The sequence below is a fragment of the Pelodiscus sinensis genome, chromosome 5 (assembly GCF_052426305.1).
Source record: "Pelodiscus sinensis isolate ZL-2025 chromosome 5, ASM5242630v1, whole genome shotgun sequence".
NCBI classification, from domain to species: domain Eukaryota; kingdom Metazoa; phylum Chordata; order Testudines; family Trionychidae; genus Pelodiscus; species Pelodiscus sinensis.
The window spans coordinates 99,497,030-99,524,567 of NC_143056.1; the positions used below are offsets into that span (position 1 = coordinate 99,497,030).

Below are 27,538 nucleotides of genomic sequence, written 5' to 3' on the forward strand. Positions count from 1 at the left end.
AGAACTGTTTTTTTGAGTTTGGAAAAGAGAAGACTGAGAGGAGATAGGCAATCTCCATTAATTTAAATTTAACATATTTCCTAGAACTGGAAGGGACCTTGAAAGGTCATCAAGTCCAGTCTCCTGCCTTTATAGCAGGACCCAAGTAACCATCCCTGACAAATTTTAGCCCCAAATCCCTAAATGGCCTCCACAAGGATTGAACTCACAACCCTGGGTTTAGCAGGCCACTGCTCAAACCACTGAGCTATCCCTCCCTCTGTTAAAGTTAGCAGCTTTCAAATACCTGAAAGGGAGTCACAAGGAAGAAGAAGAAAAATTATTCTCCTTAACCTTTGATGATAGGACAAGAAGGAATGGGCTTAAATTGCAGCAAGGGAGGCTTAGGTTGATCATTAGGAAAAGCTCCCTTACTGGGTGATTGATCACTGGAATAAATTGCCTACTGAGTTTGTGCAATCTCCATCACTAGAAATATTTAAGAACAAATTAGACCTCTATCAGGGATGATCTAGATGGTGCTTGTTCTGCTGTGAAGCCAGGGGACTGGACTTGAAGACCTCTTGAGGTCCCTTCCAGTTCTGGTGTTCTGTAATTCTATGATTCTCATCTAAATGACTTCCTGGCTTTGGCTCTCTGTTGCAGTTTGACAGGTCTGTAGCTTGAAGGTCATGTTAAGGCTCATCCCATTCAGGGCTGAGTAGTTTGGGTAGGCAACTATCAGATCTGTTTCTATCAAGATTAGCAGAGCAGTTGAATAGTTGTATACGGGTGTTTATAAAGCATTATTGCTTGGATTAGTAATCTAAGCCCAAATCCAGGTTTGGTGTTGGCATTACAGAACATATTCCCCATTGTGAGATGCTCAAATTCTTCCAATGTCAAACACCTTTTAGATGTATCCAAAGGTGTAGCAGGGAAGTGGGGGGTGCGAGAATGTTGAGAAGTGAGGCAGTACTAAAATGGAGCTGAGTTGTATGAGAGGGGATGGATAAATACACAGGGGACCTACTCTGAGAGAAGCAAAGCAGAGGGGAACTCTGTCCTTATGAACTTGAGTGGTTCACGAAAGTCCTCTCCCAATGTGATGCACTAGAATGTGGCATTTCAACATGTGGCTTCCCCAGCCTGTACATACGTACCTTCAGCATTCTCTCCAATCATTACACATTACTGCTTAAGTCCCTAGGCTGATGCTACATGGCTGTTTATCCTGTCCCCCTTGATTCCCCATGATCCACCTAACGAAGAGAGGAAGGAGCATCTTCGTGGGCAGGCTTGCAAACCTAGTGAGGAGGGCTTTAAACTAGGTTCGTCAGGGGACGGTGACCAAAACCCTGAGGGGACTGGGAAAGTCGGATACCGGGAAGAAATGCAGAGAGGAAGGGGCAAGAAAGGAGGACCCATGTTTCGAATGGAGAAGATAGAACGATCAACTGGTTACCTGAAGTGTTTGTACACTAATGCGAGAAGCCTGGGCAACAAACAGGAAGAACTGGAGGCCCTGGCCCAGACCAAGAAATATGATTTAATTGGGATAACAGAGACTTCGTGGGATGACTCGCATGACTGGAGCGCTGTCATGGAAGGGTATAGACTGTTCAGGAACAACAGGCAGGGGAGAAAAGGAGGAGGAGTTGCACTATATGTAAGAGAGCACTACGATTGCTCTGAACTCTAGTATAATGAGGGAGAAAAACCTGTTGAGAGTCTATGGGTTAAGTTTAAAGGAGCAAACAACAGCCTTGATGTTGTGGTTGGTGTTTGCTACAGGCCACCGAATCAGGTGGATTAGGTAGATGAGGCTTTCTTCGGACAACTGAGTGAAGCTTCGAGATCGCAGGCCCTGGTTCTCGTGGGGGACTTTAATCACCCTGACATCTGCTGGGAAACCTATACGGCAGTACACAGGCAATCCAGGAAGTTTTTGGAGAATGTTGGGGATAACTTCTTGACACAGGTGCTGAAGGATCCGACCAGGGGCCATGCGCAGCTTGACCTTCTGCTCACAAACAGGGAAGAACTAATAGGGGAAGTGGAGGAGGGTGACAACCTGGGAAGCAGTGATCATGAGATGGTAGATTTCAGGATCCTGACCAAAGGAAGAAAAGAGAGTAGTAAAGTACACACCTTGGACTTCAAAAAAGCAGATTTTGACTCCCTCCGAGATCTGATGGGCAGAATCCCCTGGGATGTTAACACGAAGGGGAAAGGAGTCCAGGACAGCTGGCAGTATTTTAAAGGAGCCTTATTGAAGGCACAGAAAGAAACCATCCCGACGCGTAGCAAGAGAGGCAAGGCTTTTGATACGGTCTCCCACAATAGAAGGCCGGGCCCAGCGGGTAGTGATCAATGGCTCGATGTCAGGATGGCGGTCGGTTTCTAGCGGAGTGCTCAAGGTTTGGTTCTAGGACCGGTTTTGTTCAATATCTTTATTAATGATCTGGATGAGGGGATGGATTGCACCCTCAGCAAGTTTGTGGATGACATTAAGCTGGGGGGAGAGGTAGATACCCTTAAGGGCAGAGATAGGGTACAGAATGACTTAGACAAATTGGAGGATTGGGCCACAAGAAATCTGATGAGGTTCAACAAGGACAAGTGTAGAGTCCTGCACTTGGGACGGAAGAATCCCAAGCATAGTTACAAGCTGGGGACCAACCGGTTAAGTAGTAGTTCTGCAGAAAAGGACCTGGGGGTTACAGTGGTTGAGAAGCTAGATATGAGTCAACAGTGTGCCCTTGTAGCCAAGAAGGCTAATGGCATATTAGGTTGCATTAAGAGGAGCATTGCCAGCAGATCCAGAGCTGTCATCATTCCTCTTTATTCGGCTTTGGTGAGGCTGCATCTGGAGTATTGTGTCCAGTTCTGGCCCCCCCCCCCCCCACAAAAAGGATGTGGACGCATTGGAGAGGGTCCAGCGGAGGGCAACCAAAATGATTAGGGGGCTGGAGCATATGACTTATGAGGAGAGGCTGAGGGACTTGGGTCTGTTTAGTCTGCAGAAGCGAAGAGTGAGGGGGGATTTGATAGCAGCCTTCAACTTCCTTAAGGGAGGGTCCAAAGAGGATGGAGAGAGGCTGTTCTCAGTAGTGACAGATGGTAGAACAAGGAGCAATGGTCTCAAGTTGTGGTGGGAGAGGTCCAGGTTGGATATTAGGAAAATCTATTTCACTAGGAGGGTGGTGAAGCACTGGAATGGGTTACCTAGGGAAATAGTGGAGTCTCCATCCCTAGAGGTCTTTAAGTCTCGGCTTGACAAAGCCCTGGCTGGGTTGATTTAGTTGGAATTGGTCCTGCCTAGAGCAGGGGGCTGGACTTGATGACCTTCTGAGGTCTCTTCCAGTTCTATGATTCTGTGTATCTATGTATTTCTATGATGTTCCTGGGGATTGGGCAGCTGTGGTATTGGTGGGTGAGATTACTGACAAAGGCAGAAAGTGGGGATATATGGGAACAGGGATCCAACCATGCCCCTTCTCCCTAAGCTCTGGATAATGTATTCAACCTTTTGACATGTAGTTCACCAGTGATTAAAGATGTCTGGTGACAAGGGGAGAGGGGATACAGAAGAGGAGTGATAGACCTTCATAGTCATCTGTGGCTTCTAGCTTCTCCATGGTGGGAAAATCTTTCAAGCACCAGTGTCTTTATGCTGATACACTTGGCTCTCAGGTGCCAAGAACCAAGGCAGTGATGGTGGTGGAGTCCTTCACGTGCTGACCTGTCAGAGCAAAGAATCAGAGATCTCTTTCTGTGCCAACTTTGTCTCATTGCCAGTCCAGGGCCCCCGCATCCTTCACACTTCCTTTCTACGGCTCAACAGGCTGTGTGGAGAGTATAGCTGGTGAGCTAGCAAGACACAGAACATTGAGTCTGAGATAGTCTGTATCAGAGGCAGCAGCACGGGGTGACAGGCAGCTGGTCCACGAGGGGAGCTGGTTTTTAAACTAGCTCCCCTTGCGGACCAGCTCCTACCTGGTACCCCACAGAGGTAGCAGTGCAGGGTGGCAGGGTCTCCCCAGGAGTGGGGCTGGAGTACACTGGCTGCTGGCCTTGTCTTGGGGGACTATAGAATAGTCGTGTAACCAATAAGAATTCACAAGGTTAATCTAGTATTCAATTAACCGATATTTAACATCCCTACTCCTTATGCTCACTGGTGCTGAAGCTCGGTGGGATTCGGTGCTTGTGAGAAGCTGGCTTAAAAGCTGGGTCCTCATGGGCACTGGCTTCCACTTCCCCCACCACCTTGCTGCCTGTGTATCAGAGGCAGCAAGAGGGGAAGTGCATATAGTCTACAGGATTAATAGATAAACCTAGGCTTATTGGTTAATCATGTAGCTGACTACATGTTGACATCCCTATTACATAGAGATAATCCAGAAAAGTCTTGTAAGTGCTTGTGAATCTGGGCTTTGGGTTCAACAAAATGTTTAAGAATGTGCTTAATCCTATGTATTCAAGAACCCTCCTGAATTGGTTTTCTGGTGGTGATGAGACCGGTGTTCTATCTTCTGTATATTTTCACAGTATGCTGTTGTGTTAGGCCCCTTGCTCAACATCTTCGTGTTAGGCAAGTAAAATTTTCTACAAGTAAAGAAAGTTTCGTGGCCTGGTACACTTAAAACATGTTGTAAAATGTGTTTGTATTTTTAGTAATATTTTACACTTTTTAAGTAATTTATTGAAACACACAAAGAATTCTATCTGTTTCACAATTTCAAGTTGTTTTGTTGGCATAGGATTACAGTATTGCACCAAGCTATAGATTTCCAATATTTAAATTCAGGAATTAAAAAAAACCCGAATATATGAACATTTTAGGAGTCTAACAATCACATTTAACTTTGTCTTATGTAGAGTTATAGTTGAAAAGAAGCAAATCGATGCTGTTCAAATATCGGTCTACTGAAAGTCTCAAAATTAGTATAGCAGCTGTAAAGCTTAGTTTATTCAGGACACCATGGTCATATTAAAAGTATAAATTTCTATTTGCTAATACAGTGTTACCTTGTAGGGAGAGTTTCCTTCCAATAAATGAAGTACAGTGATATGCCAACTCTTTTTTTTTTTTTTTTTTTTTGAAGGCGAGCAGTTTGGGATTGTGGGGTGTTTTGGGGTTAATTGTTGGTGCAAAGTTGGTAAATGTTTACAGGTTTAAAAGGATTGTTTAAATTTCTGTTCCAAATATTTATATGTTTACTCAGACCATTGTGTATTAGAAACAGTTGCTAAGTGAGCCTTAAAAACAAATGCACTGCACTAAAGGCTGTTACAACATGATCAGAAGCAAGGTAGTATTACATAGTTTGGTTCTGTATGAACCTTTGCTTTCTACTGGAAAAGCATAGATTTGTTTGAATGGACAGGTAGTTGCTGAAATAAATTACAGAAAATCCTATTAGACAGTGGTAATATAGAATCAGAATACTAGGACTGGAAGGGACCTGGAGAGATCATCAAGTCCAGTCCCCTGCCCTTATGGCAGGACCCAGTACCGTCTAGATCAGTGGTCCCCAACCTTTAGGGGCTACCAGGTGTCCAGGGGTGGGGCTGCTCACGCGCCATGCGTCTGGGGGTGCGGCCACCCACGCGCCCGGGTACAGCACCGCGCATGTACCGTGCGCCCAGAGCAGGGGCCGCCCACGTGCCCTGTGCCCGGGGCCGGCACCACGCATGTACCGTGTGCTAGGGTCGGGGCCGGCCCAGATGGTTCGGCAGGCGCATATAAATGCCCCAGCGGGCGCCATGGCACCCGCGGGCACCGCGTTGGGGACCACTGGTCTAGACCATCCCTGATAGACCTTTATCTCACCTACTCTTAAATATCTCCAGTGATGGAGATTCCACAACCACCCTAGGCAATTTATTCCAGAGTTTAACCACCCTGACAGTTAGGAACCTTTTCCTAATGTCCAACCTAAACCTCCCTTGCTGCAGTTTAAGCCCAAACTTTTTACTTTAGTTGGAACCCATTTTTCTTCAGTACTGTTTTTTGTAGCCCAATAATATAAACAGCTATTAAAAAAAAAAAAAAAGAATTAAAAATGAATAAATTTTCAGTGTTTCACCCAGCTGCATCCTCCGTCCAGCGTGGGCCAGGGCTTGGAGGACCCGGTGCCGCATGGGCACTCAAGGAAGCAGGAGGAGATTGGGGGTAGGGTATCTAGTTAGGAGGGAGGGTAGGGTTGCCAGGTGTCCAGTTTTGTACCGGACCATCCGATATTTGAGGGTTCTGTCCGGGAAACAAATTGAGAAAATACTGGACATTTAATTAGGTAAGTTTGAGTATTATTAAGTGTATCAGTCTGTAGCTGTGAACTACCTGGCTGGTAGAAGTGCTCATGCTGCATGAGTGTGTCTACCAGCCAGGCAGTTTGCAACTACTCGAGGGAGGGTATGGGGGGCGGGGGGTGGGGCGGGCAAAATGGAATCCCCGGGGCCGGACTCACCCATGTGCCCAGGTCAATCCTGCTTCCTGCTGGCCGATTCGCCCCCTCTCCCCCCGCTTCTCCTCCCAATCTCCTGTGGCTAGCCCAGCTGCACCATCCAGCCCTTCTTCCAGCGGCTGGTTCTCAAGTCTTCCTCCACCTCCTCCTGATCTTCCCTATCCCCCAGCTAGCCCTGTTTCGGTTGCCTGCCTGTCTCGATATCCAGTGGACAGCCTTGCTGCCCCCAACCCTGCTTCCTGGCGTCCGGTTCTCTCCCCTCCCCCACTTTCTCCCAGCCCGCCCCGCCTCGCTCTCCTCCCGGCAGCCACACTGAGGCCCGGTATTTTTTTCCTGTGGCCCGGTACTGTGCCTCGGCCCATAGTTTGGGAAACACTGTTCTAGACCTTTAATCATTCTTGTTGCTCTTCTCTGGACCTTCTCCAATTTCTCCACATCTTTCTTGAAATGTGGTGCTCAGAGCTGGACACAATACTTCAACTGAGGCCTAATCAGCGCAGAATAGAGCGGTAGAATGACTTCTCATGTCTTGCTCACAACGCACCCGTTAATGCATTCTAGAATCATGTTGGGTTTTTTTTGCAACAGCGTCACACTGTTGACTCATATTTAGCTTGTGGTCCACTATAACCCCTAGATCCCTTTCTGCCGTACTCCTTCCTAGACAGTTGCTTCCCATTCCGTATGTGTAAAACTGATTGTTCCTTCCTATGTGGAGCATATTGCATTTGTCCTTATTAAACTTCATCCTGTTTACCTGAGACAATTTCTCCAATTTGTCCAGATCATTTTGAATGATGACCTTATCCTCCAAAGCAGTTGCAGCCCCTCCCAACTTGGTATCATCTGCAAACTTAATAAGCGTACTCTGTATGCCGATATCGGAATTGTTGCTGAAGATTATTGAACAGAACTGGTCCCAAAACAGACACCCTGGGGAACCCCACTTGTTACTCCTTTCCAGAAGGATTGTGAACCGTTAAATACTACTCTCTGGGAATAGTTATCCAGCCAGTTATGCACCCACCATAATAGAACTTCAGTTTAAATTTATAACCCAAATTAAACATGGTAAGAACACCAAAGAAGTGCTGCCATAGCTGAACAACAAAGTAAAGTAAGCAGTTAAAGGTAAAAAGGCATCCTTTAAAAAGTGGACATTCAGTTCTAGTGAGGAAAATAGAAAGGAGCACAAACTCTGGCAAGTAAAGTGTAAAAATACAATTAGGAAGACCAAAGGGAGGAAAAAGAGAATTTGAAGAACAGTTAGATAAAGACTCAGAGGAATAGCATAAAAAAGTAAATCAAAAGCCCTACACCTCCCCAAACAACAGTGCGGGCCAGTGGACAGTTGAGATGCTCAAGGGATATTCAGGCAGGATAAGGCCATTACAGACAAACTAAATGGATTCTTTGCTTTGGTCTTCACAGCTGAGGCTGACAGGGAGATTCCCAAACCTGAACCATTCTTTTTGGATGATAAATCTGGTGAGCTGTCCCAGATTGAAGTGCACTAGAGGATATTTATGAATAAGCTGATAAACTAAACAGTAATAAATCACCAGGACCAGGTGACATTGACCCAAGCATTCTGAAGGAACTCTAATGCGAAATTGCAGAACTATTCACTGTGATATGTATGTAACTTATACTTAAATCCACTTCTGTACCAGATGACTAGAGGATAGTTAATGTGACGCCAATTTTAAAAAAAGGCTCCAGAAGCAACCTTGGCAATTAAGACCAGTACATCTCTCTTCAGTACCAGGCAAATTGATTGAAACTATAATGAAGAACAGAATTATCAAACATGGATAAACATGATTTGTTGGGGAAGAGTCAACTTGGTTTCTGTCAAGGCAACAAGAAAGGTTTCTACAGGCATGTTAGGAATAAGAAGGTGGCCAGGAAAGGTCAGGGACCCTTATTGGATGAGGGAGGTAACCTAGTGACATGATGTGGAAAAAGCTGAAGTACTCAGTGCTTTTTGCCTCTGTCTTCACAGACAAGGTCATCTACCAGATTGCTGCGCTAGGCAGCACAGTATGGGAAGGAGGTGGGGAGCCCTCGTTGGAGAAAGAATCCTTGGGGCTGGATCTAATGCATCTGAAGGTGCTAAGGGAGTTGGCTGATGTGATTGCAGAGCCATTGGCTATTGTCTTTGAAAACTTTGTGGTGTTCGGGGGAGGTCCTGGACAATTGGAAAAAGGCAAATGTAGTGCCCATCTTTAAAAAAGGAAAATCCAGGGAAAATACAGACTAGTTAGCTTCACCTCGCTCCTTGGAAAAATCATGAAGGGGATCCTCAAGGAAACCATTTTGAAGCACTTGTAAGAGAGGAAAGAGATCAGGAATAGGCAACATGGATTCACCAAGGGCAAGTCATACCTGACCAACCAGATTGCCTTCTGTGCCAACAAGGAAACTGACTCTGTGGATATGGGAAAGGCTGTGGACATTTATATACCTTGACCTAAGCAAAGCTTTAGATAGGGTCTCCCACAGTATTCTTGCCAGCAAGTTAAAGAAGTATGGATTGGATAAATGGACTGTAAGGTGGATAGAAAATTGGCTAGATTGTTGGGCTCAATGGGTAGTGAGTGCATAACCAGTCTGGCTGGCAGTCAGTATCAAGTGGAGTGCCCCAAGAGTCAGTTCTGGGGCCGGTTTTGTTGAACATCTTTAATGACCTGGATGAGGGGATGAATTGTACCCTCAGCAAGTTTGCAGATGGCACTAAGATGGGGAAGAGAGAGAGATAAGGTCCAGAGTGACCTAGATAAATTGGAGGATTGAGCTAAAAGAAATCTGATGAGGTTTAACAAAGATAAGTGCGCTTGGGGTGGAAGAATCCCAAGCACTGCTATGGGGATGACGACTGACTGGCAGAGGCAGTGATTCTAAAGTGAAGTAACAGCTCAATATATTATAATTCTTTTGAAGGATCAACAAGTATATGTACAGACTTGATCCAGGTGATATAATATGCTTAGGTTTTCAGGAAGCCTTTCACAAGCTCCTTCACCAAAGGGTCTTAAGCAAACTAAGCTGTCATTTGATAGGAAGGAGGGTCATCTCACTGATCAGTAACTGGTTAAAAAATAGGACACAGTGAATATCAGTTTTCAGTCTGGAGAGAGGTAAGCAGTGGTGTCCCCAAGAGGTCTGTACGGGGACCATTCATAAATTATCTGGAGAAAGGAGCCATTGGTGAGGTGGCAAAATTCACAGATGATACAAAACTTCTCAAGATAGTTAAGTATCAGGCAGACTGTGAAGAGGTACAGAAGGATCTCACAAAACTAGGTGACTGGACACCAAATGACAGATGAAATTCTGTGTTGATAAATGCAAAATAATGCACATTGGGAAACATATACATCCCAACTATACATATAAAATGATGGAATCTGAATTAGCTGTTACCACTCAAGAAAGAGATCTTGGAGTCATTGTGGATAATTATCTGAAAACAGCCAAACAGTGTGCACTGGCAATCAAAAAATTAACAGTGTTGGGAAACATTAGGAAACTGATAGATAATGAGACAGATAATATCATATTGACTCTCTATTAATCCATCGTATGTCCACATCTTGAATATAGAGTGCAGAGTTAGTTGCACCATCTAAAAAAAGATATGGTACAAACTGTGTCTGGCATTCATAGGGACTGAGGGTTGCTGGTTAATCAAATGTGCAGATTACTCGAGCTTCACACAGATTGTTCATGGATTTTTCACCATGTGCTAGTCATAGTTGCATCGTGTTAAATAATATCCGATAATGGTATTACATGAACAAGCTTTACTGTCTCAAGTTTATAAACTTGACTTCCGCAAGCACTGGAAAATGTCCAAAAATGATGCTGGATGGCTATTGGAATTTTTCTGGTTAACTGAAGGAGAAATTGTGTTGTCATCTGAGACATATGCCAGTTAACCAAGTTTTCCAGATATTCATGTGCCAGATAACAAAGCTTGTAGTGTGTATTTGATTTGGAAGAGATTCAGAAAAGGACAAAAAAATTATTATGGGTATGGAACGGCTTCGACATGACGAGAGACTAATAAGATTGGGACTTTTCAGCTTGAAAAGGAAATGACTAAGTGGAGATATGATAGGTCTATTAAATTAGACTGATGTGGAAAAAGTAAATAAGGAAGCATTATTATTTCTGAAAACAAGAACGAGGGGTCACCACATGAAATTAATAGGCAGCAGGTTTAAAACAAACAGAAAAAAATGTTTATTCGCACAACATACAATCTACGTATGAAACTCATTGCTACGGAATGTTGTAAAGATCAAGGCTATAAGGTTTAAAAAAATCCTAGATAAATTCATAGAGTAGGGTTGGGCAGCCTATGGCTCGCTTAGGAGCCAAATACGGCATGCAACTCAAGCTCAGCCCACCTTTATTCCCCCTTTGCAGTGGGGAGCCCGCACTGGTGCCACAGGCTAATGCCCCTTGCAAGATTGGCTCCAGTGCCGGCTTCCTGCAGAGGGGTATGGAGGTGGAGAAAGCCCCGAGCCTCTCTGTGTGATGGGACAAAAATCCGGAACTACAAATGGCTCCATGTGCACACTCCTCCTCCCCTGACTGGAGGAACAAAGCAGCAACCAGCACGCTACCCGCAGGCTTTTCCCACTGCTCCATTGGCCAGAATCCAGACCATGGAGCAGCAGGAAGCCATGCCTGGGACAGGAAGCCTGAGAAGTAAGTGTGTGTGTGTGTGTATGCGCGCGCGCAAAAGCAGACCCGGCCACCATCTTGCCTGTGAAGGACTCACTGCTGCCATGGCCATGTCCCTGCTGCTCTGCACACTCGTCCACCTTGCCGTCTTCCTGGTGCCAGTGGGTTGGATCCTGGCTAGCTTGCCCAGGCCCCCCGTCAGGGTTCCCTGTGATCCAAACTCGGCCCTCGGGCTGCTAACTTATTCAGTGACCCGTGTGGAGCAGCGGCTGGCTGCCACAGAGGAGTGAGCATTACAATGAATAAATCCCGTGACAGACACTAGGGGGAAAAAAAAGTAAGTGCCAGTAAGACCCTGCACACCCAGCCTGCTCCTGCCCCCTTCCACTTGGCAGACACCCACCCGCACCCTGCCTTCTCCCTCTGGTCAGATACCTATCCACAGCCTGCTCCTGCACCCTACCTCCCACCCAGATCCTGCATCCCCATCCCTGTCCCACTTTCTGGTTGCTCTGTCCCACACACTTGGACTCCTCATTTTTGGCTCCATCCCAGAGCTTACGGTGGGCCCACAAAATCCACTACCCCTGGAACTCCAGATGAGTTAATCTGGCCTTAAGCCTTGAATTTCAGTCTTCCCCTCCTCCCCCCAAACCCATGCTGCTGGATGCGGCCCCCGGCTTGCCTGGATCCATACCCCAAAGCTCAGCCTTCCCCCTCCCACCCCGCAGTTAGCTAGCATGCTGGTTGAGTACCCTGTGGCAAAGTCTTCCAAAAGGCTGTCGTCTTCTTTGAGTGGCCCCATGGGTGCTCCACTCTAGGTGTCGGGTCCCATCCTGGCGCCGCGGCTTTGAGAATTTTCATAGCCGTGCTCAGCCAGCCCGCGCATGCGCGCTCCTTCAAAGCGCCGTTTGCGCCTCTGATCAGCTGCGCGCAGGCTGGCAACCGCCAGTTCCCCTCAACCGTCTCAGGTCGCGGTCGGAGCTCCCTGTGTTCTTATATCTACGGTTTTCAGTAGCATTACTAGTAGTTGTTCTTTCAGTGTAAATAGTTTCTTTAGGTTTAGTCGTGTTCGTGTTCTACAGTTTATTGATCTATCAAAAAAAAAAAAAGGGGGTTTTCTCTTCAGCGCTTCAACGCTACAGCTAAGCGCTAAGGACCTGAAGTTGTCAAAGAGCATAAATACAGCCTGGGTTGACAACATCCAGTCACCCTATTCGGCCCTTAGCAATGCCGGGGTCTCCTGGTTTTAAAAAATGTTCAGTTTGTTGGGAGGCTATGCCGGTGGCCGATGGGCATGATGCTTGCATAAGGTGCCTGGGCGAATCTCACGTCCCTCAAAAGTGCACCCACTGTTGCAAACTCACATCCAGAGCCCACAAAGAGCGGGAGTTAAAGCTTCAGATGATGTCCTTTGATAAGGCACTACAACCTGATCCCATACCCTCTCCAGCCGCGACAAAAACTTCTACGGCTAAAAGGAGAGCGGCTTCTCCCAGACCGGCAACTTCAAAGAGGGCGAAGCCGTCCCCGACTCGCTCCCTCCCTCCGGCAGCTTCAAGGGCTTTGGCAGCCCCCAATGGGACCCCCGCGGAGTCCCGACACTCTACTGACCCTGGCAACGGGATCGCAAATACCGAGGGCTCGGGCTGCTTCAGCGCCAGCATTGGTAGCACTGGCTTCAGCTTCTCCAGCTCCCGACGCAGCGCTAATGCTGAAACCGACAAGTAAGCCGGTGCCGGGGGCAATGGCATTAACTTCAGCGGTGCGGGCTCCAGCGGCACCGCTTGTGATGGCACCGGCTTTGACGGCACCGGACCAAGGCGCTCAGGTCTCTGAGATGGCGCTTCCGGCAGATTTAACGATGTCGGCACTGAGTGTTCTACCGGCACCGACAGCAGAGCACCTGCAGCTGATCTCCCCGGCACCGCTCTGCTTTCATTCCGTGCAGAGCTCCCCGGTTGCCTTGGAAACAGACAGTGCCTCAATACCTAAAAAAGCACTATCAAAAACCCATTGGAGGGACAGATCTGCCTCCCCAATTTTTTCACCAGGACCATCTCCATCGCCACCAAGGTGTGCATGTTATCGCAACTATAGTGTCTCCCCGATCCGTCTCACATACAGACAGCGCAATTACAGAGACACAGTATATCTAGAAGCACAGCGATCCCATTCACGATCTCGTTCACCGGGACGGTCATCTAGATATGGGTCCTCTAGACGCTCTCCACACCGTGTCTATTACATTCAGCACAGTAGTGCACGCTCATTGCGTCATTCTTCCCCATCATGTTCTGAACGCTACTACGGTCACTATTATCGTTCGTGCGAGGATGGTACACACCGTGAGCAGCTATTATCTTCACATAGGGGATCCTCCTGCAACTGCCCATCACCAATTACACAATACTTACCTCAACAACCACAACAATTAAACTCACCTCCTCCGTCGATAAGTCAATCTGTCCAACAGGATCAGTCCGACCTGGAAGAGGGGCAGCTGTCTGACACAGAGGATCCCAAGCCAGAAACTTCTCCAACAGACTGTGCATCTTCATCACCGGATGAGGCAATCTGCCCAAGTGAATTTTCTCCACCGGACGACCTAAAACGGTTCCAGGACCTGATTAAACGAGTTGCAGGCACGCAGGAAATACAGCTGGCAGATGTTCCGGTGAAGACACACCGCCTATTAAAGAACCTCTGCCCACAGCAGCGTGCAAAGATCGCCTTACCAATTGACGACGTGATCATGGAAATGGTGGACGAGATATGGCAGACTCCAACATCGGTTACTCCTATGAATAAGAAAGCCGATAAGAAATATTTCGTGCTGGCAAACGGGTTAGATTTTCTATTCAACCACCCTCAGCCCAATTCGTTAGTGGTTGACGCAGCGCAGCGAAGGACCAAAGCACCACAGTACAAAAGTGCGCTCCCAGATAAAGACAATAAAAAGTTAGATCTATTTGGTAGAAAGGTCTATTCTTCAGCCACACTCCTATTACGTATGGCTAACTACTCGGCTCATTTATCAAATCACAACTTTGATAATTATTCAAAGCTAGCGGAGTTGTTACATCATCTTCCAGACACTAAGAAACCACTATTAAAAGCAATAGTTCAGGAAGGATATGCAGCATATAGTACTGCATTGCAAATTGCAATGGACGTGGCCGACACCCATAGCCGTGGCCCGAGCTGCTGTGTCGCAATGAGGAGGTCGTCATGGCTTTCATCCGCAGGAGCACCGAAGGAGTTGCAAAATAAAGTTGAAGATCTCCCCTTCGATAAGCTTAAACTCTTCGCAGCAAATACTGACGAGGTTCTCCATTCGGGCAAGGATTCTCGTGCCACCTTACGTATGCTGGGGATGTACATGCCCAATTTTAAACGAAAGCGCTATTACCCTTATCAGAGAAGATATGATTTGAACTTTTCCAGACAACAGGCACGCACGTCGGAAAATCAGCGCCCTAGGCAACGTCCTCAGCGGAAACGACCCCAGCAAAATCGTTCAACCAACCAGTCTTCAACCAAACAGCAGATTTGACTTCCCTGTCGAGGTTGCAAGCATGCCTTCCTCAATCAACACGGAAAACGACACTTCTTATCTCTTCCACCATCGACTGAAATCATATTACCACCAGTGGTCCAACATCACCACAGACAGATGGGTACTAGAAGTGGTGCAGTACGGCCTCTCAATTCCTTTTCTCTCCATTCCCCCTCCCACCCCACCCACCCCGTCCCTTTTCAGGGACCCTTCTCACGAGCAACTGCTGAAACAAGAAGTCCTCCGTTTGCTCGCTATCGGGGCAATAGAGAGAGTACCTGAACGATTTTGGGGAAAAGGTTTTTATTCCCGGTATTTCCTCGCACCGAAGAAATCGGGAGGCTGGAGGCCCATTCTAGACCTCCGAAAGTTAAACCGTCACCTTCGAAAGTGTCGATTGAAGATGGTGACCTTAGCAACTATCATTCCGTCGTTGAACAAAGGAGATTGGCTTGCAGTCCTCGACTTACAGGACGCTTATTTCCACGTAGCTATTCACATGGCTCACAGGCGTTTTCTTCAATTCCAATTGGGGAACGAACATTTCCAGTACACGGTTCTACCATTCGGACTGGCATGTGCCCCCAGGGTCTTCACCAAAACTATAGAGGTAGCGGCGGCCCATTTACGCAGGACAGGAGTGACAATATTCCCTTATTTGGACGATTGTCTCAACAGGGGCCCAACATATACAGAGACATGTCATATGGTGCAGACATTATCCAGCCAGTTTGCATCCCTGGGCCTTCTCATAAATCTAAAAAAGTCATCATTAGTTCCGTGCCAAAACCTGATTTTTATAGGTGCACGGCTCGACTCAACGGTGGCACGGGCATACCAACCGTCGGAACGTTTTGTGGCGATTCAAGATCTTGTTCATACAGTCACGCATGCTCCGACAATTCTTACATGCGTCTGTTTACAGCTAATGGGCCATATGGCGGCTTCCACCGTAGTGGTACAAAACGCAAGGTTATGTTTTCGCTGCCTCCAACATTGGTTGGCCATGGTCTACAGCCCAGCAAAGAACAGTATCCACAGATCGGTGGTGGTACCCCAGCATATACAGGATTCTATTCAGTGGTGGGTCAAACCCAGCAATCTTCTCGCGGGCATCCCATTTCATCGCCCGCAGCCTACAAGGCAGATAACTACGGATGCTTCCCTCACGGGTTGGGGGCGCACATGGACAACATGACTATCCAAGGTCGCTGGTCAGCGCAAGAAATGATGCTGCACATCAACATACTCGAGTTACGGGCGGTACGTCATGCTTGCAAACATTTTCAGTCTCACATACAGGATACAACTACCAGAATCATGACAGACAACATGGCAACCATGTTTTATATCAACAGACAGGGAGGCTCCCGATCTCATTCCCTGTGCGCGGAGGCTGTTCGGCTATGGAATTGGTGTATTCACAACAACACTATTCTAGTAGTGTCCTACCTTCCAGGCGCCAACAATTTAGTAGCGGACTCACTCAGCAGACGTTTTCCCCACGACCACGAGTGGGAACTCTGCACAGAGGTTTTAAACATATATCTGTCTGGTGGGGATTTCCGATAATAGACTTGTTTGCCACAGAAAACAACAGGAAATGCCCCATCTATTGTTCAAGAGCGGGAGTAGGACATCAGTCACTAGGAGATGCCTTCCTTCTTCATTGGGGACAGACACTGTTGTATGCTTTTCCCCCAGTCATTCTAATACCCAAGGTTCTCAAAAAAATCAGCTTAGATGGGGCTCGAGTAATTCTTGTAGCCCCAGCGTGGGCTCGTCAGCCTTGGTTCTCAATACTCCATCAGATGTCGGTAAAGACACCGTACTCCCTACCTCTACTCCCGAATCTCTTGACCCAGAACAAAGGATCTCTACGTCACCCAAAACCCGAGATCCTGCACCTCACAGCATGGATGCTTGTTGGTTTAGCAGTTTCGAACAACTCTGTTCTCAGCGGGTCAAGAAAGTGCTGATACATAGCAGGAAAGAGTCTACGCGAGCTACTTATATAGCTAGGTGGTCCAGGTTCTAGGCATGGTGTGTGGCTAATAACCTTGATCCCTGTTCCACAACTTTACCGCATATATTGGAATACATCTTGCAACTCCATGATAAAGGATTGGCAATAGCTTCATAAAAGTGCATTTGGCAGCTATTAATGCTTTTCATCACATAGACGATTCTTTCTCCATATTCGCACACCCTACTACAAAAAGATTCCTAAAGGGACTCTCAAACCTTAATCCACCCCGAAAACCCCCTCCACCCTTGTGGAATCTGGATCTAGTATTGCAAACTCTATCTCAGCCTCCCTTTGAGCCTCTAGCCACTATCCCGCTACGCATACTTACCACCAAGCTTCTATTTCTCCTAGCCCTTACCTCAGCTCGTAGGGTTAGTGAGATAGCAGCGTTTATGGCTTCCTCTCCTTATACAATATTCTCTAAGGACTCAGTTACGTTGAGAGCTCACCCAGCGTTTATTCTGAAGGTGTCATCTGAATTTCATATTAACGAACCAGTGGTTCTACCATGCTTCTTCCCTAAACCTCATGCCTCGCCGCAAGAAGCAATATGACATATGCTGGATGTGAGAAGAGCCTTGGCATTTTATATTGATAGGACACGGGACTTTAGGAAGACGGACCGTTTCATAGTGTCATTGGCAGACCGTTCTAGAGGCCAATCACTGACCTCTCAGCATATCTCGAGACTTATTGTTTCATGCATATCTATGTGCCATTCTATACGGGGGAAATCCCTGCCGTATCCTCCAAAAGCTCATTCCACCAGGGCGGTCTCCGCTACTACAGCCTACCTGAAGGGAGTCCCGTTCCGGGACATTTGTAGGGCAGCAACGTGGTCTTCTAATGTCACTTTTATGAAACATTATGCTATAGTTGACCATTTTGCTTCGGATTCTTCGGTGGCTACGGCAGTACTTAGTCGTACTTAATTGTTATCAAAAAAATTTGAGTTCGGAGCGCTCGGGACTCTTTGGTTACTGCTCCGGAGTCACCTAGAGTGGAGCACCCACGGGGCCACTCGAAGAAGAGAAAGAAGTTACTCACCCTGTGAAGTAACGATTGTTCTTCGAGATATGCCCCGTGGGTGCTCCACAACCCGCCATTCCTCCCCGCTCCGAATTTCTTTCTTATCTCTTTCAGTTGAGCGGATGAGAGGAACTGGTGGTTGCCAGCCTGCGCGCGGCTGATCAAAGGCGCGAACGGCGCTTTGAAGGAGCGCGCATGCGCGGGCTGGCTGAGCATGGCTATGAAAATTCTCCGAGCCGCGGCGCCGGGATGGGACCCGACACCTAGAGTGGAGCACCCACGGGGCACATCTCGAAGAACAATCATTACTTCACAGGGTGAGTAACTTCTTTTTGTCTTTTTGGATATTTCTTGATCCAGGGAATAGTCACTTCAGATGCCAACGTGAGTAAAGTGTCTAGTGTTCTTCAGTTTTATTGATGAGGCTGTATGAGGGCTTCAGTTTTTTTAGGCTAATAATGAGTCCAAGGTATTCAGTTTCCTTTCAGGAACTGTCAAAGATAATCTGAAGGTCACTTTTACTATAACTAAGTGGACAATCATTTGCAAAAAGGGCTTTACATATGAGTTCCTCAAGGGCTTTTATCTTTGCAGCAGTATAGACAGGATCTCTGCCAAAGGATTGTTGTGCCTGCCAAAATTATTCTGTCTCCTGGAAAACTTTTTGCCTTACACTTTTTTTTTCTGCACACTGAAGTCAGTTTTGAATCCTGCTACTAATATTTTAATTCCACGCAAGCATGACTGAGCATAAGGGACAAAAAATAGTTGATGCAAATTTCGCTATAATCTTATCCAGATACATATTTTTTTTTAATAATTAGAAAGCTGTTATTTATCTTGGAGATAGGAAATAGGGGCATATTGCCACAGCAGTGAAGGAGTGGACGAAAGCAATTTTTTCTCACATAATTTCTAGTGACTGTCATCATCAGTTTAGGAATAGGAACACTAAAAAAACAGAGTTTTATGTATTAATATCAGAATCTAAATTAGGTTCTTCTTTCTCTAGTGTGTACAATTCTTGATTAAAAAGAAACAATCACATCAGGAATCCCAGACTAAGGACTTGTTTAACTATAAAATTCACTCCAAAAAGCTAAGAAGGCACGTGAGTAAGTATGTAAGTTGTTTTTAATGGCCTGTTACCTAACCTTGGACAGCCAGAAAGGCTGCTGACGACATGGATTTATTTGTCCATCAAGTTCTGCTGTTACTTGTGTAATATCCTCTCTGTAGCTACTTGTGGCTTAAGAAGTACTAGCTTATTGTACCATTTGTGTATCCACTGTCACAAAGTTATTATTTAATATGAATATTATTGATATTTATATTATCTAGCTGTTGTGGGCACTGGATTCCCCTGGGAGATGTGGAGATCCTTCTCTTGTGTGAATTGTAGTAACTTCACTGGAGTAAGTGAAGCTATGGAGATGTGTATTTAGGCATCCTTGTGGCTTTCTGAGGGGCTGAATTAACAGACGAATTTGGAAGATAATGATCCAATCATTTACACTTGAACTGGGGTTTTGCTGTAGGGATCAATGCTACATTAGCACTGCATGAAAATGGTTTGTTTTCACCTCTTATTTCTGTAACATGACTACCCCACTGCTTCCTGTTTGCGATTGGGTAAACAAGTAGTCTAGCAGCTCTCTGAGGCTTCATCCACACTGCCAGTTTTTTTGGCAGAAAATATGCTAATGAGGGACTCATTAGCATAAGTCACATTCTCATTAGCATATTTTGTGCCATTTCTTTTTGTGCAAGGGGTTTTTGTGCAAAAAGAAGAAGTGGGGACTTTTTGCGCAAGATCCTTATGCCTCTCCGGGACAGGCATAAGGATCTTGCACAAAACAGGGCTTTTGCACAAAAAACCTGGCCCACACTGCTTCTTTTTGCGCAAAAACCCCTTGCGCAAAAAGAAATGACAGAAACTATGCTAATGAGATTGCAACTTATGCTAATGAGTCCCACATTAGCATATTTTCTGCCAGAAAAAATTGGCAGTCTAGACGACGCTCAGGGCTAACCATGGTGTACGGTGTTTAGCCCACAGACTGCTTATTAACCACTTTGGTTTATAAAAAAATTTAGTTTGTGTTGCCTTTGCTAGTACTTTTCATGTAGCCCGTGTAAAACTAGACAAATATTTAGATATGTTGACCTACTCCCTCAAAGACTTTGGCACACAGATTGCCATAATCTAATTTTAAATGTGATTATTTTTAAAAGTAGGAATATATTGAATGTAAATTTTAAACATGTCATTAAAAACCCCACATTTATTTGTATCTACCTGATTGGGGAAGACGTGTTTCAAACAAGGATATCATTGCAGAAGCAACAGGTGAATGAGGCATTGAGGCTGGTATTCTTTATAGAGATCAGGAATGTAATAAGAGACAAGCTAGAGATATGGATTAGGACTGTATTATTTAGGGCCTTGGAAACAAGACTGATCTAACTTGATACAGTGTATAATGCAGAGGAGATTTTGTTGTTGTATAGTATCTTCATGTCTGTAAAGTAGCTTCGCATGGGATTTCTCAGGAGTGTTGGCTTATAAAGAACACTGAACTAATTTACATGCTGGTGTATTTTAGGGAACATCTAAGTAGAAAGCACTGTAAGAATATTGTCCACACAACAAATACATGGGATTTGCTGTTTGTTATACAAGAATATTTTTGTGTACAGTTTAGAAGTACAGTAAACATCTTTATTAATGGATGAGGGGATGGACTGTACCCTCTGCAAGTTTGCAGGTGACACTGAGCTGGGAGAGGTAGATACGTTGGAGGGATAGGGTGCAGAATGACCTACACAAAATTGGAGGTTTGGGCCAAAAGAAATCTGATGAGGCTCAACAAGGACGAGTGTGGAGTCCTGCACTTGGGATGAAAGAATCCAAAACATCGTTACAGGCTGGGGACCGACTGGCTAAGTAGCAGTTCAGCAGAAAAGGACCTGGGGATTACAGTGGAGTAGAAGCTGGATATGAGTCAACAGTGTGCCCTTGTAGCCAAGAAGGCTAATGGAATATTAGGGTGTATTAGTAGGAGCATTGCCAACAGATCCAGATAAGTGATTATTCCTCTTTATTCAGCACTGGTGAGGCCACGTTTGGATTATTGCATCCAATTCTGGGCTCCACATTACAGAAAGAAAGTGGATGCATTGGAGACAGTTCAGCAGAGGGAAACAAAAATGATTAGGGGCTGGAGCACATGACCTACGAGGAGCGGCTGAGGGATTTGGGCCTATTTAGTCTGCAGAAGAGAAGAGGTGAGGGGGGATTTCATAGCAGCTTTCAACTCCCTGAGGAGGAGATTCCAAGGAGGATGGAGAGAGGCTGTTCTTGGTAGTGACGGATGGCAGAACGAGGAGCAATGGTCTCAAGTTGCAGTGGGGAAGGTCTAGGTTGGATATTAGGGAAAACTGTTTCCCTAGGAGGATGGTGAAGCACTGGAATGGGTTCCCTAGGGAGGTGGTGGAATCTCCATCCCCAGAGGTTTTTAAGTTCTGGCTTTACAAAGCCCTGGCTGGCATGATTTAGTTGGGATTGGTCCTGTTTTTAGCAGGGAGTTGGACTCAATCTTCCGTGTTCTCTTCCAACCCTATGATTTTAAGCATCTATAATTTGTAGAAGGATTATATTGTAATTTTATAAGTTATACATTGGGATGAGAATAATATATAATAGAATAGAATATATGGTATTGCAAGCCTGGACAGAGGCCTATGTCTCACTTACTATGCACACCAAAAGAAAATATGACTTAAAGCAGATTGTTCAGGTCTTCTTAATAGAATTTTCCTCTTGTGTTCCCGGAGAGCAGTGATGTCAGTTGAGGCTCACCCCTCTTTCATGTATGCTTTTCTCAGAGTGAAATGGTAACACTGTTAATGTTTTAAATTAGCTGGTTTCTGAGTTAATACTTCAGGATATTAGGATATGCTCGCACCCAGAACTATTATTGCAGGCTAGCCAGACATAACTGCATTAGGTTGCAACCTGCAAGTTATGAGCAGAATATCTTAATAGCCATGAGAGCTAGAGGGCTCTTTAATTAAAGCTTGGATTCTGGAGTGAAAGAAGATTAGCTTCTCCTTCCCAAAAAAGGATGGTTTGAGCTGCTGCAAACCATCCTTGTGCCAGTCTGTATAACCGGTCCAGAATGAACAGTAGCCACAGCTCTCAGCCCCTGAAATGTGAATGTCAGGAGTGCATGCATTATACACATTGAAGGAGAATGGAGGCAATGGGAACCAGGGTTAGGGGAGTTAGAGTATAACCGAATGACCACTTAACCGATATGCTGATGCTTATCACTAATGGTCTTGGTTACACTAAGCTGGCTCCTGGGGAGGCAGCATTGCTATGGCAGGGCAGCAAAGCCACCTCCTTGGGATGCAGGAATCCAAGGGCTGCTCGCTGGGCACCATGGGAGGAGGCTTCACTTTGGCAACTAAGCCTCCCCCTGGGAGCCAGGCAGGCAGGGACTGGCAGTCCTGCTCTTGGGGATGCTTTGCTGTGGGCTCTGCAGTTTAAAGCTTAGCAGTGTGGGTAACTGAATAACTGCTGAGGTTTTCAGTAGTTACACAATTTTTAACATCCCTAATTAGGATGAAAAATGTGTAGCAGTATTTTCCAAATAGTAGTTCCAAATCCACCGGTGAGTCGTAGTAAGGTGCTATATGGGCTTTGGACCTAGTGCAGCGGGGTGGCCTAGGGGTCAGGGGCATTTGGAGTGTAGTTGTTCCCCAATTAACCCTGCAACAGTGATTCTTGTTTTATAATATTAGGCCTTGCTCTCTGCTCTGTGATCTGGTTCATGGTCCAAACTTAAGTGGCCTCTGACTTCACTTGCCAGGTTGCAATGTCGCTCAGTCAGATTTGTTCTGGCTGTCCTCTCCATCATGATGGAGGGTGGCAAGTTTAAACCTCAATGGCGCTGCCATCCTGCACACCAGGGAGTGGGGCCCATTTTCATGAGACAGGGGCTGCTGCTGCAAAATGTGTGTGAGGTGGGCTCACTCTCCATCCTTGCTCAACACTGGGTTGGGGTGGTTATTGCAATGCTGGGGCAGAGGATGCTGCTGCAAATGGTCACTGTCCCCTCAGAGGGGTGAGGAGGAGACAGCAGAGGAGGAGAGGATGCTGGAATATGATGAATTTAGACTCTGGGTGGGTTGCCAAAAAGGACAAAAAGTATTTGGTGGGTTGTTTTGGCTTAAAAATAATTGAACTACTGATTTAGGTAATTTTAAATGTCAAACTGTTTAATGGCAAACTGAAGTTTTTAATTTGAGTGTTCTCATTTCTCAGGGGAAGAAGTTGCTACAAGCTTTAAATTGTGATTTTTTTTTCCTGTTTTTCCCCTCCCTCCCCAACTTCCTTCTTCAGGTATGGCCTCACAAGTCTTGGTCTATCCACCATATGTTTATCAAACCCAGTCAAGTGCCTTTTGTAGTGTGAAGAAACTCAAAGTAGAGCCAAGCAGTTGTGTGTACCACGAAAGAATCTACCCACGGATTTATGTGACTGGTAAAAACTTTGGAATTGCTCATTCTCCCAGCAGGATTAGTACTTGTTTTCAGACTAAGAACCGATTTGACAGACCTCGAGGACAGAACTTTTTGTTGCAGACCAGTGCTGTTGCTTTAAAAAATACTGTAGGTGCTACAAATGTATTAGCAGCGCTGGCACAGCAACCTCAAGTTGAGGCACCTCAGACTGATACACAGGGAACCAGGTTAGATTTACTGGATGGATCCCAGCGATGTGGATTGAAACGTAAGAGTGAAGAGTTGAATAATCAAAACGCGATGCAGATCGTTGATGAACTGTCTGTATTACCTGCAATGTTGCAAGCAAATATGGGAAATCCAGTGACGGTTGTGACAACTACTGCAACTTCAAAACAAAGTAGTACCAGTGGAGATGGAGATTATCAGTTAGTACAGCATGAGGTGTTATGCTCAGTGAAAAATACTTATGAGGTGCTGGATTTCCTTGGGCGAGGGACCTTTGGACAAGTAGTAAAATGTTGGACAAGAGGGACAAATGAGATTGTTGCAATCAAAATTCTGAAGAATCATCCTTCTTATGCACGCCAAGGGCAAATAGAAGTGAGCATATTAGCAAGACTAAGTACTGAAAATGCTGATGAGTTTAATTTTGTGAGAGCGTATGAATGCTTTCAGCATCATAACCATACTTGCTTGGTATTTGAGATGTTGGAACAGAATTTATATGACTTTCTGAAGCAAAACAAATTCAGCCCTCTACAGCTAAAAGTAATACGGCCTATTCTGCAACAGGTGGCCACTGCACTGAAAAAACTAAAAAGTCTTGGTTTAATCCATGCTGACCTCAAACCAGAGAACATTATGTTGGTGGATCCTGTCCGGCAGCCATACCGGGTTAAAGTAATAGACTTTGGGTCTGCCAGCCATGTATCAAAGACTGTTTGTTCAACCTATTTGCAGTCTCGGTATTACAGGTAAGTGCTTATTCTATTTTTTTACTTCATTTTTTTAAAATGAATGTTAAAATTCTCCTCCATTAAAAATAACACCAGTGTGTTTTGTAACTGCCATTTTTCAGACAGTAAATAGTAATTTGATTTAAACTGACCATGTAATCGTTTCATTAACTCTAAAATAAAATGGTTGATCATGAGATTAGATCAGGACTCTAAAACTTCATTGTACGGGAGCCCCTTTCTGGCAACGAAAATCACTTCAAATCCCCAGGAAGAAGGTCTGAAGCCTGAGCCTGCCCAAGCCTCATGGCACCAGATGGAAAAAGGTGGGGGCAAAGCCCTCAGCCCCACCACTCTGAGCAGGGGCACAGGGGGACTGCAATCTGAGTCATGCCACCCAGGGCTAAAGCCCTTAGGCTTTGGCTTTGGCCCATGGCTATGTAGCTTTGACTTGAGCACTGGGCCTCAGCAAGTCTAAACCAGCCCTGGCAACCTCATTCAGGCAGGGTCACAACCAGTGTTCCCTATAAGCTGTGCACTTGTATAGTTGGTAGGAGACATTCACATGCCACCCAGCTAATTAGCAGAGTGCCCACAACTAAGTTATTTTTTTCTACTTGTGGTGCACATTCACACATGCCTTGGTGTACATGAAATTTATTTCACGCATGGATGGAAAGAAAATCTGCCCAGGAATGGAAAAGATTGGAGGGAACATTGGTCCTGATCCACTTTGGGGTCCTGACCCAGAGTTTAAGAACTCCTGTTTTAGATGGAATTTGCTCACTTTTTAAGACTATTTACTGCATGGGCAGAAGGTTTGTTCTTTTATGTTACGAGTTCCTTCCAGAATTACATCTTGAATGTTGCATTCTCTACTATCCCTGGTCAAGAACAGACTTAAAAAGAGAGCTTTTTAAAAACTGTACAGTGTATATTATTGTTTTCTGTTTTAATGGCTTTCATTCTGTGCATCAACAACATGTATCTTATCTGTGCAGAATGCCTTTTTCCCTAGTTTAACCATATATGTAAATTTCTCTTCATGCAATGGGTAATAATGTGGTGTTTGAGAGATTATAATATACCATTTCTTTATATTTTCTCTACCATGTATATACACTTATGCTCCACTCTTGCTAGATGCTAAGTACCCTCAATTTCAAACAGTTTCAGCGAACTTCAGGTACTTGTGAAGTGCATCCTGTACTTATAAGGTTCCAGAGCCTGGCCTCCAGCGTGAACCTGGACATCTACACAGTTGTTTTATAGCCTCATAACCTGTGCCCTGTGAACCTGAGACAGTTGACACAGGCCAGCAGTAGGCGTTTCATTGAAGCATGGACAGTCCCAATGTCTTCCTCAGTGAGGATCCTACAAAAAAATGAGGCTCATGCGCAGCATCTGTTCTCCTGTAGCAGTTCCACTTCTGCTTCACAGTTCCCTCCTTGCTTAGACTTTGACCCCATTTAAGCATTTAAAAAAATCACAAATGTATGCACACACATTTTCGTTGGGAAGCAGGTAAGAGTTGCTGCACACACACAATATGCCTGACGCAAACTAAGAAGAAATGAAAAAATAAGTTACCTAAGCATGCACTTTATTGTTCCCCAATTCAGTTCTTGGCAGCCTTTCAGGATTTGTAGAGGGTAAAGGTACCAGTCACCTGTGACTTCCTGCCAGGAGGGCCATCACCAGGTGACATGCCTAGGGCCCAAGCTTCTTAACATTTACATGTCTAGCATAGTTAAGAGCACAGTTCAGTAGGTGGTGTCTGATCCTGCAAGGTGTTGAATAGCTCCCTACCTTATCTCAGAAATTTTATTTGCTCTGATGTTGGTTAGCATGTTCTAGTTTTAGCTGTTGACATATTGGGTTTTTTGTGCTTTGATGGTCCCAGATGGAATGACCCCACTAAGTCATTTTTCTGCTTCTGATTCAGGTTGTACATCAGGCATTCTGACAGATTAGTAGCATTATTGTATTGGCTAAGGATGTTAAATTTAGTTTAATCAACTAATTGACTAGTCGATGGAATTTCCATCGACTAGTCGATAAGTGGGGGAGCCGCAGTGCAGTTAGTGCCCAGCCCTGGGAGCTAACCCTGCTGTGGCTCTGCTTTTTAAATGTAGTAAGTGCCGGCTCTTAATACATTTAAAAGGCTGCTGTGCAGCGCTGGAAATCCAGCGTGAGCCTGGACAGCTGATTCCTGGCTCATGCCCGGTCCCCCTTGCTGCACTTTTGCTTTTTAAAGTTGGCAGGCTCTTAATACATGTAAAAAGCAGAGGTGCAGTGTCTGAGACTGGGCGTAAGCTGAGTATCAGCTGATTCCTGGCTCGCGCCCAGTCCTCGCTACCCCTCTGCTTCCCCTACCCCTTGCGGAGATGGTGCTTGGGGCAGCTGGCTTTTAAGCCGGCTCTCCCCAGCACTGGCTTCTGCTCCCCCCCCCCCCTTGCTGCCTCTGATAGAGACAGCAAGGGGGAGGGAGAAACGACTAGTCGAGGGACTAGTAAACTATCTGATAAGCTTTTGCTTATTGGATAGTCAACTAGTCACTTACATCCCTAGTATTGAATTGAGAGTGCTCAGTTTTTGTGTGCCTGCAGTGTAGGGATGTAATAGTGTAGTTGATTAGCTAATTAACTGATAAGATTAATTCTGTAGACAACATGCACTTCTCCCCGCTGCCAGCACATTTTTTAGCAGGCTGCCCATCAGCCTCACTCAATCGTGGCTCACACCAGGTCTGGGACCTACCCCCGCTGCAGCTCTGCATTTAAAGTGTGTTAGGAGCCAGCGGGTGGGCAGCCCGGCTCAGTTCCAGCTCATGCCAAATCCGGGAGCTCAATTCAGCTCCTCCCCCGGACAGGGGCTGCTGACACCCCATACTGTTACCTCTGTATCAGAGGCAGTGGCATGGGGCAACAGAGAGCCAGTTCATGAGGGGAGGTGGTTTTTAAATTGGTTCTCCTCGTGGATCAGCTCCCATCTGGCATCCTGCACTGCTGTCTCTGATACAGAGATAGCAGTGTGGATTGGCAGGGGGCTCCTCAGGAGTGGGGCTGGAGCGTATTGGCTACTCCCCCCCCTTCCCCTCCAGGGACTATAGATTAGTCAAGTAACCAATAAGAATTCATGAGGTTAATCGACTATTCCTTTTACCAGTATTTAACATCCCTACTACTGTGTCCTGTAGCTTTTAAGAATTTCTCAGAGGAGTTAAGTTCATATCAATGGATTATGATGGATAGATGTTTGTAGGTGCCCATGCTAAAAGAGT

The 27,538-nt window shown here is 45.6% G+C and overlaps 1 protein-coding gene across 3 annotated transcripts in view; it reads left to right on the top strand.

Moving 5' to 3' along the window:
- HIPK3 (homeodomain interacting protein kinase 3) overlaps positions 1-27,538 on the top strand; it is a 160,303-nt gene that overhangs the window by 18,858 nt on the left and 113,907 nt on the right. For all 3 annotated transcript variants that reach the window (XM_075927814.2, XM_075927816.2, XM_075927817.2), the window contains exon 2: positions 23,175-24,273. In XM_075927814.2, coding sequence (XP_075783929.2) covers positions 23,177-24,273 — 1,097 coding nt within the window. In that variant the 5' untranslated portion in view covers positions 23,175-23,176. The remainder of the gene's footprint in view (positions 1-23,174; positions 24,274-27,538) is intronic.